This window comes from Haplochromis burtoni, unplaced genomic scaffold, assembly GCF_018398535.1.
Source record: "Haplochromis burtoni strain Fernald_Lab_line unplaced genomic scaffold, NCSU_Asbu1 Contig_808, whole genome shotgun sequence".
In the NCBI taxonomy this organism is placed as follows: Eukaryota; Metazoa; Chordata; class Actinopteri; order Cichliformes; family Cichlidae; genus Haplochromis; species Haplochromis burtoni.
In genome coordinates, this window is record NW_024583169.1 from 62,172 (window position 1) to 77,171 (window position 15,000).

The window sequence follows — 15,000 nt, forward strand, 5'->3', positions numbered from 1 at the left end:
GCGGCCATGTCGGGGTCATCGATGGCTGGTACTCACGCCTCGGCGGTCGGCCCGACAGCTCGGTAGTTTGCCGTAGTGCTGATGAGCTCGGTCTCCTCGTAGTCCTTGTTGACGCCATCTCGCCGCTCTCTCGCTCGGTCTCGGTACTTCTCGGCGAGCTCGCGCTCACGCTCCATCTCCTGCTGACGCAGCTTCGCATAGTAACTGCAACCAAACCATAGCTGATCAATAATCAATAACGTGCATTTGAGGGTCAGAGCGGCGCCATCTGAGACCCTGAGTGCTGTGGACTGCTCTATGTGTCGACATATTTAACGCTCTCGTGCACATCACAGGTGAAAACGTCTGTCCAGGCTTTTTATTATTAATAATAAAAACTGTTAAATGTCGTGAACATTCATTCCTTTCCTTCCAGAATATTCCCGTGTTTCCACAATCCCGTCATAATCCCGGCTAATGTTAACAGTCCTGTGATGCGCCCAGCTGCCATCTTTCACTCAGCGAGCTATCAGTTCTGTGGAGGCCAGGTGACCTTTGACCTGCAGTTTTCTGATGTAACAAACGTCCAATCGGCACCCACCTCTTCTTCTTTCTCCTCCTCGCTGCGGGGTCCTCATCCTCGTTGTAGTCCCTCGGCATTCTGGGAAATTAACAATACAGACATGTCAGCTGTGCTGCGAGTAAACACCCGTCTGCTCTCTCCGTGACATCACTCACTCATGATGTCTGGACTTGGAGGGTGGGGCCGAGGAGGGCGTTGCCCGCGGCGTCATCAGCAGCTTCCTGAAGTCATCATTGGTCAGTTTGGACCTGAGGACAGATGGGCACACACACATTAAAACAAAGAAATACACAGTAACACAGCAGTAGCAGCGAGGAGTGTGTATCAGTGTGTGTGTGACTCACTGAGCTGCAGCTCGGTGGTCGTCCATGTCGTGGCCCTCAGGAGCCAGAGGGTTGGAGTACGTCTCAGCTGCAAGACAGGCAGATGTTAGAGCACAGGCAGATGTTAGAGCACAGGCAGATGTTAGAGCACAGGCAGATGTTAGAGCACAGGCAGATGTTAGAGCACAGGCAGACAGCGGGGCCGCCTCGTTTAAAAGGACACAGCTGGGAGCTGCTCTGCTCTTTATATGTTCCCTGTTTCACACTGAAACAAATAACTGCAGATTTCATGGAAACTATTTGATTTCGACGTAAACCGGCTTGGCCCATATGTAGAGGGACTCCTTCCCTGTGCTACAGTTTTACTAACAACCTCTCAGCAGACGGAGCAAGGCCGCTTTAAAGCGGCAGAAGTGTGAGCGGAGTCTGGTGTGGCGCAGTGAGAGGAGAAGCTTGGCTAATAGCTGCTGTCAGAGGCTTTTTCTGTTCAACTGTTCGGTCCAGTTCAGCACTCGTGCTCCCAAAGCCGTGTTTATTTCAATAATGTATCGAATAATTGCTGTTTTTATTGCATCTGTTTTTAAGTAAACAAACAGCTAACGGCTAACAACCCGTAAAATGACTGTTAGCATGCTAACATGCGGAGCTAACGCTTACTTTCAGGCATCTCTGCGGGCAGCTGCTTCTCCTGCGGTCTGAATCCGGCACGGTCCGGTCACAGGGACAAACTAAGGCTCGGTGTTCGGGTTTCTCTGAGCTGCTGCGAGTCTCTTTGCTCCAGCCAAGCTCCGAGTTAGCTGTGAGGAGAGCTACCGTGCTGTGACGTCACGTCCGTTTTAGTTAGAGAAGAGACACAGCACCTCCTGCAGGAGGAGAGGAGACACCGCAGGACAGACAGCGGCGTCAATGAACACCGCGAGATAAAAAACACAACAAAATTGTACAAATCCGGTTAAAATGAGTTGAAAATAGGAAATAAATAAAAAAAATAAAGTTATAATAAAATACAGGCCAAATACTGTCTGTGTTTAAAGATCATTTTCATGTAGTTTAAATAAGGAGTTCTTTGATTTGATGGAGGAAAGGTTTGTTCTGCGTCACGGAGGTTTTTATTCACAGCTCAACTTTGTTCCTCACACACTGAAACACCCGCAGCTCTCCTGCCCGGTCACGTGTTGTTTCTCTGGCTCACAGCGCCCCCCGCAGGTCAGCGGAGCCACAGCTGAAGGTTCTCCAGGACCAGCTGGTGCTCGCTGCTGCGCCACCTTCAGGACTCACACAGCTTCACTCAGAGCTCCTTCAACAAACTCCAGATAACCAGCAAAGTGTTTGTTTCACTGAGCCTGAACCATCTAAACCAGTCAGACCCAAACAAACCCTCTAATTCCAGTAAAATCACATAAACCTGCCAAGAGGCAATGAAACTGAGTCTGTTCCCATTAAGAAACCTTAAAACCAGTTAAACTACGTGATCCTCCTAAAATATCAGTTAACTTCCTGTACATTTATACACTCAGAGTAAAAATATCTGAAATCCAGTTAAATGCTCCCAGGAAACTCGTTTTAAACCCACTAAGAGCAAATTAAACTTCTTATTGCTAATTTCAACATAAACAGCCTGTGAAATAATCTGACTTTAACTCGGGAAAAACTTTGGATGTGTCAATAAACTCCCAGTAAACCCACAGGAGCCCTGCTGATGGACCCAGTGACCTCACAGTAAACAGAGACCTTCACATGTTCTCTTTATTCACATCAGCACATTTACAGAAACAAAAACAGGTCAGTGAATGGACTGAACCACTGCGGGCTCAGACGGGGGTCAGGGCTTGGACTGAACCACTGCGGGCTCAGACAGGGGTCAGGGCTTGGACTGAGCCAGAGTCTGCAGAGCTTTGGCCACCTGATCAGCTGACATGTTCTCCACGGAGACGCTCGTCTCTTTCCCAAAATCTGAACAGAGACAGGGATCAATAACAGGTCAATACACAGGTGACGCATCTGAGTGTCCTGTGATGCGGAGCGTGAGGGGGGCTCACCGTATCGGGCCCAGAGCCGGGCCTGGACTCCAGAACACTCCCGGATCAGGATGGGGAATTCCGGGTTGGACCTCTTCAGGGTCACGTAGTTCTGCTCCACAAACTCTCTGAAACACAGGGGGGAGGGGGGAAGGTCAGCTGACCTGTGACCTCACAGCAGGTAGCCTAAAGCAGATGACTCGTAATCTGGAGAGGAAATGGCGTGTCACAAATCTAGAGGATCATCATTTAGCCTGGAGAAATAGTTTGCTGCTTTATAAGAAAGCCCTCCGCAAAGCCAGAACATCTTACTATTCATCACTGATTGAAGAAAATAAGAACAACCCCAGGTTTCTCTTCAGCTCTGTAGCCAGGCTGACAAACAGTCAGAGCTCTGTTGAGCCAACCATCCCTTTAACGTTAACTAGTAATGACTTCATGAACTTCTTCACAAATAAAATTTTTATCATTAGAGAAAAAATTACCAGTAATCATCCCACAGATGTAATATTATCTACAGCTACTCTTAGTACCATTGATGTTAAGTTAGACTCTTTTTCTCCAATTGATCTTTCTGAGTTAACTTCAATAATTACTTCCTCCAAACCATCAACGTGTCTTTTAGACCCCATTCCTACAAAACTGCTCAAAGAAGTCCTGCCATTAATTAATTCTTCGATCTTAAATATGATCAACCTATCTCTAATGATCGGCTATGTACCACAGGCCTTCAAGCTGGCTGTAGTTAAACCTTTACTCAAAAAGCATCTCTAGACCCAGCAGTCTTAGCTAATTATAGGCCAATCTCCAACCTTCCTTTATATCAAACATCCTTGAAAGAGTAGTTGTCAAACAGCTAACAGATCATCTGCAGAGGTTTATTTGAAGAGTTTCAGTCAGGTTTCAGAGCTCAGCACAGCACAGAAACAGCTTTAGTGAAGGTTACAAATGATCTTCTTATGGCCTCTGACAGTGGACTCATCTCTGTGCTTGTCCTGCTAGACCTCAGTGCAGCGTTCGATACTGTCGACCATAATATCCTATTAGAGCGATTAGAACATGCTGTAGGTATTACAGGTACTGTGCTGCAGTGGTTTGTATCATATCTATCTAATAGACTCCAGTTTGTGCATGTAAATGGAGAGTCCTCTTCACACACTGAGGTTAATTATGGAGTTCCACAGGGTTCAGTGCTAGGACCAATTCTGTTTACATTATACATGCTTCCCTTAGGCAGCATCATTAGAAGACATAGCATACATTTACACTGCTATGCAGATGACACCCAGCTCTATCTGTCCATGAAGCCAGATAACACACACCAATGAGTTATCTATTTATTTATGAGTGAAGTATGTATGTGTATATATGTATATATTGTACTATTCTTAGTTAGTGTATTGTCTGTCTTGTCTTAATGTTGGTTTAAAATGGAGCACTGTAACAAAAAATAATTTCCCCCAGGGATTAATAAAGTATTCTGATTCTGATTCTGATTAAACTGCAGGAATGTCTTAAAGACATAAAGACCTGGATGGCCGCTAACTTTCTGCTTCTTAATTCAGATCAAACTGAGGTTATTGTACTCGGCCCTGAAAAGCTTAGAAATATGGTATCTAAGCAGATTCTTACTCTGGATGGCATTACCTTGGCCTCCAGTAACGCTGTGAGGAACCTTGGAGTCATTTTTGACCAGGACATGTCCTTCAACGCACATATTAAACAAATATGTAAGACTGCTTTCTTCCATTTGTGCAACATCTCTAAAGTTAGAAATATCCTGTCTCAGAGTGACGCTGAAAAACTAGTTCATGCATTTATTACTTCCAGGCTGGACGACTGTGATTCATTATTATCAGGAAGTCCTAAAAACTCCCTGAAAAGCCTTCAGCTGATCCAAAATGCTGCAGCAAGAGTCCTGACAGGGACTAGAAAGAGAGAGCAGATTTCTCCTGTTTTGGCTTCCTGTTAAATCCAGAATTCAAAATCCTGCTCCTCACATACAAGGTCTTAAATAATCAGGCCCCATCTTATCTTAATGACCTTGTAGTACCATATCACCCTATTAGAGCACTTCGCTCTCGCTCTGCAGGCCTACTTGTTGTTCCTAGAGTATTTAAAAGTAGAATGGGAGGCAGAGCCTTCAGTTTTCAGGCCCCTCTTCTGTGGAACCAGCTTCCAGTTTGGATTCAGGGAGACAGACACTATCTCTACTTTCAAGATTAGGCTGGGGTGGCTGTAGCTCAGGTGGCAGAGCAGGTCAGCCACTAATCAGAAGGTCGGTGGTTCGATCCCAGGCTGCCTCCTGGCTGCATGCCAAATATCCTTGGGCAAGATACTAACCCCATGTTTGCCTACTGGTGGTGGTCAGAGGGCCCGGTGGCGCCAGTGTCCGGCAGCCTCGCCTCTGTCAGTGCGCCCCAGGGCAGCTGTAGCTACAATGTAGCTGCCATCACCAGTGTGTGAATGACTGAATGTAGTGTGAAGCGCTTTGGGGTCCTTAGGACTAGAAAAGTGCTATACAAATGCAGGCCATTCAAACTTTCCTTTTTGCTAAAGCATATAGTTAGGGCTGGACCAGGTGACCCTGAATCCTACCTTAGTTATGCTGCAATAGACGTAGGCTGCCGGGGGATTCCCATGATGCATTGAGTTTTTCCTTTCCAGTCACCTTTCTCACTCACTATGTGTTAACAGACCTCTCTGTACGCCGAGGCGTCCGCTCATCAGACGGCGTCCTCTGCAGGACGTTCGGTCAGAGGGACCCTGAACCTGCAGGTGAACTACAACAAAATGAAAAATAAAGCATGGCCGCTGTTTATTCATCTGCTCATCATTATTCTGTTACTAATGAACGGATTGATCCATAAATCAATACTCTGTCACGTGTCAGTGTTTCCCTCACATGACCAGATTACCAACAGTCTGCGTGCTCTTATTTTGAAGGGTCAGTCCCTGCTAATGGGCAGCGAGGAGATGAAGGAGCTCCTTAATCTGACCTCCAGCTCCTCGTCTCCTCCATAACCTGACTCCTGCTGCAGGTCAGCTCTCTCTCCTCAGCTAATCACAGCGTGACGATGATGAAATCTCCTTCACCTTCATCTGTCTGTGGTCCTGGGGGTTCACACGGGTCACAGCCGTGAGTCATACTGTGATCATGGATCCCGAGTGGCCGGCTCAGGTGTGTGTGTCACTGCGCAGACTCAGAGGTCTCCACCATGAACAAACATCTGGAACATAAACTACATAAGACTCACAGCTGAACATCTGCAGGAGCCAGGGCTTCTGTCCAGATGTGAGTCAAACCTCTGCCTCGGTGTGTTTCCTTTAGCAGCTTTGTTGTTTACTGAACTGCTGCTCTCATCTCTCTTTATGAGTCTTCACGTGCTCAGACACATTTATCCTGACAGCACTCACAGGGGTCAAACCTGCAAACCTCTCACTGTAAACCCGAGTTAGCTAGCTGTTAGCCGCTAGCTGTTAGCCGCTAGTTGTTAGCTGTCCTTCGCTAATGACCGCTCTGTAAAACCATCACCGGCTCTTCTCGCCTCAGCAGCCCGGCTCTGAGCTCACCTGGCCCCCTTACTGGCCGCGGAGGTCTGGCAGAGATGCAGGCGGATCTCTCGGAGGTTTTTACCCAAAGTGGAGCCCAGACTCCTCACCACGGCGGCCGCCATCTTAGCTTCCTGTCAAGGACGCAGTGTGTCACTGCAGCCCCGAGTTTATCCTGACAGGAGCAACATTCAACCCCGAGTTTATCCTGACAGGAGCAACATTCAACCCCGAGTTTATCCTGACAGGAGCAACATTCAACCCCGAGTTTATCCTGACAGGAGCAACATTCAACCCCGAGTTTATCCTGACAGGAGCAACATTCAACCCCGAGTTTATCCTGACAGGAGCAACATTCAACCCCGAGTTTATCCTGACAGGAGCAACATTCAACCCCGAGTTTATCCTGACAGGAGCAACATTCAACCCCGAGTTTATCCTGACAGGAGCAACATCCAACCCCGAGTTTATCCTGACAGGAGCAACATTCAACCCCGAGTTTATCCTGACAGGAGCAACATTCAACCCCGAGTTTATCCTGACAGGAGCAACATTCAACCCCGAGTTTATCCTGACAGGAGCAACATTCAACCCCGAGTTTATCCTGACAGGAGCAACATTCAACCCCGAGTTTATCCTGACAGGCAGACACTGTTTTGAGTGGTTTCTCTGGTCGTTTATTACAAACAGTTAGCTCTTAAATAAATTCACAAAGTATCTCAAATCATATGTCAAATAACTCAATTATGTTTCACAAGATTTTACTATTTTAATGATCCATAATGGTGAAAAACACCTTTAAGCACAGATATATTTTACTTTAAATGAACCTGAGCTGCTGTTTCACTGCAGATTAAAGACTGATGAATGATATCTACACATCAGTCAGCAGGTGTGTGATGTTGCTCTGGCCAGCAGGGGGCGTTGCCAGCTCCCCTCACAGGGAAACTCTCCCAGGTAGTGTCAGTGATTTCCAGTAAGACCGGTGGCTCCAGCGTTCCCCAGACCCCCTGTGAAGGACTCTGATCATCAATCAGTTATCAGTTACAAAGAGATCAGTTAGTAACATCAGCCGTGACATCAGCCGTGACATCAGCCGTCTCCCAGAGATGAAGAGGAGAGTCTGCTCCTCCACACTGAGATGACTGTGTCTGACGGAGGATCGGATCAGGACAGGGTGGAGTTCCTGTCTGTGGTTGGGGATGCTCTGGTGGAGGTCTTCTCTCTGCAGAGCTGCCCAGTCTCAGCAGTCTGGGAACCACAGATTCATGTTGGGGATAAACTGGTGAACAGTGGACGGACACGTGACTGCTCTGGTTATGAACGTGACTGGTTCCAGAGTGATTTTTACATTCTGGTAGAAAGAGGAGGGATGTGAACATCTAACTTACTTTTTCTTTTCTGATCTAATAATTCATTTTTTCTGTTTCTGTGTTTCTTTTGTTATATTTGGGTTTGTGGGCTGTTTGTGTCTGACCATCTGTTCCCAGGCTGATGTTCTTCATCGTCCTGAAATGACTCACGCTGCTCTGAGAACACATTTACTCACAGTTTAGTCTCGGTGGACCCGCGAGCGGGTTTTTATGTTTTGATTGTTTTCTGGAGGAGACGGAGGGACAAACACAGAAAGTCAAACCATGTGTGACGTGTTTTCAAAGCAGTCAGCTTTTTCCACTGAGCGCTCCCAAACACGAAGCAATTCATCTGATCTGGATTCAGTTTGATGTCCCACAGACTGCAGCTGGAGGACAGTTTACCGGCAGAAAAATATCTGCGACAGCCTAAAGACACGAGACACAAACAGAGATCTGATCCTGATCGTATCCAGCATGAAGCCGCACGCGTCCCACAGGACGATTAGCTTTAACCAGCACCAACATCACCGACAGCATCTCAAACACTGAACAGAACAGTTAGACTCCTGCACACAAAGTCATCTATGGTGCACCTCTGTGAAGGCCCCGTCAATGCTGAACCATATCTGCAGGTGCAGGAGCAACATCTGCTTCCATCCCCAAACAGCACTCCAGCAGCACGGCTCCAGACTGACCTGAGAACAGGCCACACCTTCACTGCAAGCATCTGCAGCCTCATGAAACCAAAATACAACAAAACAGACGCTGAGATCAACACCAAGGAAACATCAGGTTTCAGCTCAGAGGGGACAGCATGAGACGCTGTTTATCAAAATCAATAACACTGATCAGTTTGTTCCTGTGCTCTCGGTTTCTATTAAAGGATTCACTGCTTTTATTTTCATGGTAAAAACAGGGCTGGATTTTATTTTGACTTCACAAACAGAAATCATCAGTCGGGTTTCAGAGAAGACAAAAGCACAAAATGTTCCTGACACCAGAAAGCGTGAACGTGATCCAGATGTTCATGATTCAGAGGCACAGCAGCAGCTGGATGAGACTTTATTCAGAAACAGGATTATTGGTACAAACATCATGATGGTGAAACAGACCCGGGGCCTTCTGAGGATCGAGTCCACGCTCGCGCCTCTCGTGGACGAAGGCCGCTCCGAGCACAGGTGGAGGTTGTTTCAGTCTGTTTCTCATTAGCGTTAGCAGGAAGTGTGACGTCGCACGTGTCGGGACGAGCAAATGGCCAGGGGAAATCTGCGCTCAGTGCTTCCTGTCAGTCCGGCTCGCTCTGATGCGGCTTTGCCGCCGCAGAAGGTCCTGCCGTCGTTTCTCGTTCAGGAGCTGCTGGATGCGTTTGTTATGCGTTCGCTCGTGGACCTGAGGCATCCGCGGCACAAAGTAATTCTGCTGTCCTCGGCTAACGTCGCTGTCAAGTCCGACGATCTGGTACTGGACCTCGTCCACCGAGTTGTTCTCTTTCTTTGATAGCGAGAAGAAGGACGATGAAGGTAGCGCCGGTTCAGCTTCGGTCAGGTTGACTTGACTTTGGAGGCTCCGCCTTCCTGAGGATGTGGTGTTGTCACCAGGATCAGGCGATGATGTGGTGGAGAACTCTGGGATGGCAGAAGTCCAAACCAGCGCCGGCGTTTGGTCTTCAGTGTCAACAGTCTCCATGGTAACTGCAACAGGGGGCATTGTGGGAGAATTCTTCCTGAACACATGTGTTGGAGCAGTTTGTGTGGTAATAGTATTACTGTCAGTGGTGGTTGGAGTACCCGGAAGCTCATTCAGGCCGGAGGAATCCTCGTAGGAAGAGTACTCGCTGTACTCATCATAATCCACGTAGACAAAGTCACCGGTGCTCCGTCTGGTTGGGGGTGGAGTTACAGTGAAGCTGCGCGTCGGGGTGGTGGTGATGATGTCACGAAAGACATCACTGATGGCATGGCTGCTGTCGGACCAGGTAGAGGTGAGCGCTGACGTCATGATCTCTGTGGTCAACCTCCAAGAACTAAAAAGACAAAAACAGAGTTCAGGTCTATGGCCCCGCCCTAAACCCGCCCCTGCTTCCTGCTTTAAATGAACACTTCAGTGTAAAGCCAATCAGCAGTTTCACGGTCAGCTCACTCCTGCTCTACACTTTTATTTTCAGCTTTGTCGATGTATCACACGTTTGTCTGACTGCAGGTTTTGCTCCGTGCTTGAGACTGGGACTCAGTTATATCTTTCTAAGACTCCTTTTGTTACCCGTCATGTCTGACCTGCTGTTCTCCATCAGTGTGATGGTGCCACTGAAGTTGCTGGAGATTCTGGATTTCGTGGCATTGTTGAAGTTATCCTCACTACAGGACTTGCAGCACATCTGGCGGTATCTGATGATAGAGCAGTACCGACTCAGCACCTCCATTCGACAGAACGCCGAGCGGTCGCCGCGGCACGGCTGCCCTACAGACAGAACAGTAGGACGGTGTGAATCCTGACACGTAAGACCTCAGCTACAAGTTTTACTTCAGTGGTTTGATGGGTTAGTGTGATCCTCAGAGATGTGTTAAGACACAGCAGAAAGACACGAAGCAGAAACTGTGATAGGCTATAAACAGTAAAATAGCAAACAGGAGAAATGTAAACAAAAATAAGAGAAGGGGACTGAAAGTGCGAAAGAGCTTTGAAGTGGTGCAAAGAAAGGACTTGGACTGAACTGAATCTGTGAGTGTCCTGAGTGATGAGGGTTACTCATGGCTCACGATGGTGGGTGTGGGCAGGTAGTGTTTGTTAACAGTCTGACTGGTCCAGGTGAAGAAGCTGGTTGGGGCGATCGTGGCTCAAGAGTTGGGAGTTCGCCTTGTAATCGGAAGGTTGCCGGTTCGAACCCGGCTTGGACAGTCTCGGTCGTTGTGTCCTTGGGCAAGACACTTCACCCGTTGCCTACTGGTGGTGGTCAGAGGGCGGCAGGGCGGCAGTGTCCGGCAGCCTCGCCTCTGTCAGTGCGCCCCAGGGTGGCTGTGGCTACATGTAGCTGCCATCACCAGTGTGTGAATGTGTAGATGAACGTGTGGATGACTGGATGTGTAAAGCGCTTTGGCACTAGTAAAGCTATACAGATACAGGCCATTTGAGTCTGGAGGTGTGCGACCTGACTGACCTGAGACACCGACCAGAGAATTGATTCTCAGCAAACAACAGGACAGAAACCCTCAGACCACAACGTTCAGGAAGCAAGAGAAGAAGACGAGGACGTAAAGACAGACGGCAGACAGAGCAGGAGTCAGAGCGCTTTACTTGAAGAGATCTTTGGAGCCGGGAAGCTGGGGTTGGACCTGGACAGCCACTGAATGATGGCATTCTTCTGGTCACCTGCAGGGAGAGCAGCAGCACTGTAATTCCCAGCATCCATCCTTTTCCTCATTGCAACAAATGTATGGTACATGACTGGTCAGTGCCTACCACCGCAGGGCGGAGCCAGGCAGGTGCGTGTCGTGATTGGCCGAGGCTCGCTGCAGTTTCCAGCTGAACTCTCGGGATTGGAGCACGCGACCTGACGCTCCTGAGTCCCGTTCCCACACGAGACCGAACACTGCGTACACAGAGGGATCGATCAGACTGATCAGGTATTGATCTGTGGACATGTGCAACTCCTGATAAACTGATCTTCATACCGGAGTCCAGGGCCCGGCTCTCCACACAGCGGGGCAGGGGAAGCGGTTACAGGGTTGTTTAGTCTCTGGTCGGTCATCGCCGCAGAGCCTGCTATGCACAGAGCGCCGCTGCTGCCCCCTGGAGGAGTTCTGCAGGCAGCTCACCCAGCGACGCTGCCACCCAGTCTGACCACAGGAGGAGCTGCAGTCCTCCCAGTCTCCGGTCACCCAGCTGAGGGGAAGACATGCATCAAAAGAAGAAAAATGACTGGGTGACTGTGGGTGTGTCACGTGACCTGTAGCATGTTACCGTGCCGGGCTGCAGGCCTCGGGGTTACAGCTGCGACTGATGGCTCTCGGTTTGCTGATATTGGAGCAGAACATCCTCTGAACCATTTTCCCATCAGCCTTCCTCCTGCAGCCGAACCTGGTGTACTGTTTTCCTGAAAACAAGGAAACATGACAGTCAGTGGTGGTCCTAGGCTGTTTGGCGCCCCGGGCGAACACTCCCTCTGCCCCCCCCCCCCCCCCCCCACACACACACATGCATAAAACATATTAAAGATTGTACATTAACAAAAAACTGTTGTCGAAATTCACCAGAGAAACACACACATGAAGAGAGGGAGAGTATGCATAGTATGCAAACAGCTGCCAAACAGCCATCATAATTCATCACACAATGAGAACAGGACAAATCAACAACTGACAATTAATATTAAAATCTGTAACATATTGTTTGGAGTTTAGTCTGTTACTGTTGCTATTTTTACCATTTCTTCTTGGAGCAACTGTAACCCACATAATTTCCTCAGGGATTAATAAAGTGTTCTGATTGGTTCAGGATGACCTGCCATTATCCAATCACACATCTGCTTACCTGCATCTGTTGCTCGTTTCTCCTCCTCTTTTCTCTTTTTTCTAAACTGAGCACCTGATGGCTTTGAACTTTTCTTGTCCATCTTCCACTGGTTTTAATTTTGCACTCCAGTATGAACACAAATCCCCCAACGAGGATCACCACAACATAACCTAACACACCTACACCTTAGTTCATAGATTCACTTTGTCTAAGGTTTATTTCTGGGATTTCACACAACCCAGGATTCAAATCATGAATCCATGATGGGCTTGGATTTACAACATTATGAATGAAATGTGCTCTATTTGGAAGCAGCAGGCCCCTCCCCTTTCCACGGGTTGTGTGTGAGACTTTAAATCATCAAACTGTAAATTATAAATTTTCAATTGTTATTGATCCTTTACCCCGAGTCCTAAAGTGTATATTTATTTTCTTACTCTTCTTATATTTATTGTTTGTTTACTTGCACTGCTGTAACTGGAGCCTCGTCGTCTTGTCTCTCTACTGGACTGTCTGTAGCGGAGATGACAATAAAGTTTACTTTGAATTCAGCAGCGCGCAGGCGCACCGAGCAAATGATAAGTCTGTATCATGATGTCTGGTGTTTTCCTGTTTGTTGTTTTGTTTTTATTTTGTTTTATTTTGCGAGTTGGTTATTAGATTTTTTTTTTTTTTTTTTTAAATTGTTTTTTAACTTTATTGCTATGTCTGGTTTTATTACTATGTGCATATTAGTATTGTACAGCACTTTGGTCTACCAGGTGTGTTTTTAAAGTGCTATATAAATAAATAAATGATGATGATGATGATTAGATGCTGCTCCAGCCAGCCTGAGAATCCCCCGCCGCCCGCCCTCTCCTTCCTGTGCTGCAAGCAGCAGGCGCACCTCGCAAGCGGAGGGCGCCCTTACTCCCAGCAAATGGGCGGCAGGAAACCGATTGGTGCCTGTCACTACCCGATCCGTACCGGAAACCCGATCGGTACCTTGCATGCGCAAATCTTACGTCACTTCCTCTCTTTGCCAACATTGCGACATTCAATATATTTGAATGATACGGTTAGCGCCCAGTTAGCTCCTAGCATTTCTCAACAGCTCTGCCTCCTTTTCGACTGCCCGGGACATTTAAACAATGGATAATCCGTATACAAAGAAATTCATGCTTTTCTCCTCAACAGAGAGCGTCCCCCGATTGAGCAACAGCGCCGTAAAATAAGAAGAATGGCGCCTAATTACAGAGTTAATAATACAGACTTTATAATATCTCACGTGTAGATTCATCAGCCAGATGAAGTGTTTACTGACAATTGACAGTGATGGCGCACATCATCATCACTATTCCAACCAATCCTCTCCTCACAGACAAGCATAAACACACTCGACTATCACTAAATCAAATTTAACACACGTTTGTAATGACGCTAATTCAGTTTACAATAGGGGTCATTCGCTCGGTCAGCAGGTGGCGGTATCCTCGTACACAGGGGAGTAAACTGCCATTAAACGAACAGAAGAAGAAGAAAACCCCTGCACATACACGGTACGGATCGGGAGTCCTGATCCGTAACTATCTTTTTATTTTTCGTTTTTGTCTACATTATATTGAAATGTTTCATCATTTAAGATATACTTGTTATTCTTAACATCTTAACAGATACTCTGACCTGTAACTATCGTAAAACGCTTCGACCGGAAGTAGACACCTTTGGCGCATGCGGAGTACCGATCAGGTTTCCGGTACGGATCGGGTAGTGACAGGGCCTGTGACATTCCCAGTATGTGCTGGCTGATGTCGGGGCAGCATGAGTACGAGCAATTTATTTATTTTTTGCCGATGCCCGTGATGCCGCCCCCCACCAAGATGCCGCCCCGAGCAACCGCCCATGTCGCCCGTATCAAAAACCGCTACTGATGACAGTTAACTGAAGTACGCCACAGCTGTTAGCCGTTAGCTGTAAGCTATTAGCTGTTAGCTGAGCTGTGTACCTCAGAGACAAGAGAGCCGATTCATGACACTGAGATATCTTAGGCTTGGCTCATACTGGCAGGAAGGCCTGGACCTACATCAGCAGTTGGTCCAGTTGAGTAGCCCATGTAGTTAAAACAATGGGAGGCACACACATTTCACCTCTGACGACAGACTCAGACCTTTGACCTTTAAAGGGGAATGCTGGGAAATCACACGGAGTACCATTTTTTCTGGTGTAGTCAGGAAGTCTGTAAAGCGTAACAGATATCCGGACTTCTTGGCTGTTAGTAAAATAAATCTTGTTCTTTGCTCACAGATTATAGATATGTAGAAACATGTTTATAGAGGAATGTGCCTCAGTGAGCAGGAAAGAACTGAACTCAAGGCCTAAAATCATTATTTATCCCTCTTTCTGCAAAAAAGTCCAAGTATTCCCAAATTAAGACGACATAATAAGGCAGAACAGAAGAGCTGGGCTGACTCAGAGAAGGTGTAGAAGATGGATGATGGAGTATCGAGGAGTTGAAGTTCTAATGCTTGGAGATTCTCAGGTACCTCCTCCACAGGGTTTGGAGCAGTGCGACCACTTCTTCAGGGCCCACTCGTAGAAGATGGCGTCCTCCTGCACCAAGTTGGACTCCAGCGAGGACCGCAGGCGATCCTGGATGATGTACTTATAGGACACCGTCACCTTTGAGTCGCCATGAGAACGGA

General features: G+C 47.5%; 3 protein-coding genes across 3 annotated transcripts in view; all 3 read right to left on the minus strand.

Annotated features, from left to right (window-relative positions):
* ik (IK cytokine) overlaps positions 1-2,495 on the minus strand; it is an 8,761-nt gene extending 6,266 nt beyond the window's left edge. The window contains exons 1-5 of the mRNA XM_005950681.3: positions 1,543-2,495; positions 907-973; positions 718-810; positions 581-640; positions 37-204 (exon numbers count right to left, since the gene is read on the minus strand). Of these exons, the coding sequence (XP_005950743.1) occupies positions 37-204; positions 581-640; positions 718-810; positions 907-973; positions 1,543-1,552 (398 nt within the window). The 5' untranslated portion in view covers positions 1,553-2,495. The remainder of the gene's footprint in view (positions 1-36; positions 205-580; positions 641-717; positions 811-906; positions 974-1,542) is intronic.
* Positions 2,496-2,613: 118 nt separating this feature from the next.
* ndufa2 (NADH:ubiquinone oxidoreductase subunit A2) lies at positions 2,614-6,717 on the minus strand. Its single transcript, XM_005950682.3, has 3 exons — positions 6,477-6,717; positions 2,925-3,031; positions 2,614-2,838 (listed from the first exon to the last, which is right to left on the minus strand). Exons 1-3 carry the CDS (start codon positions 6,578-6,580, stop codon positions 2,747-2,749), a joined length of 303 nt encoding a protein of 100 aa, XP_005950744.1. The 5' UTR covers positions 6,581-6,717; the 3' UTR covers positions 2,614-2,746.
* A 1,991-nt stretch (positions 6,718-8,708) lies between these two features.
* LOC102305685 (A disintegrin and metalloproteinase with thrombospondin motifs 2) overlaps positions 8,709-15,000 on the minus strand; it is a gene marked incomplete in the record, with an annotated part of 34,483 nt that continues 28,191 nt past the window's right edge. The window contains 8 exon segments of the mRNA XM_042215730.1: positions 8,709-9,501; positions 9,598-9,833; positions 10,084-10,267; positions 11,102-11,176; positions 11,267-11,396; positions 11,479-11,689; positions 11,768-11,900; positions 14,842-15,000. The exon segment at positions 14,842-15,000 is cut by the window's right edge and continues 1 nt beyond it. Coding sequence (XP_042071664.1) covers positions 9,083-9,501; positions 9,598-9,833; positions 10,084-10,267; positions 11,102-11,176; positions 11,267-11,396; positions 11,479-11,689; positions 11,768-11,900; positions 14,842-15,000 — 1,547 coding nt within the window.

Coding starts and splice junctions, on each gene's coding strand:
- ndufa2 (XM_005950682.3), bottom strand. CDS start 6,580: ATGGCGGCCGCCGTGGTGAGGAGTCTGGGCTCCACTTTGGGTAAAAAC. Junction 3,032..6,476: donor GCGGCCAGTAAGGGGGCCAG/GTGAGCTCAGAG, acceptor CCTGTGTTTCAG/AGAGTTTGTGGAGCAGAACT. Junction 2,839..2,924: donor CCGGCTCTGGGCCCGATACG/GTGAGCCCCCCT, acceptor GTCTCTGTTCAG/ATTTTGGGAAAGAGACGAGC.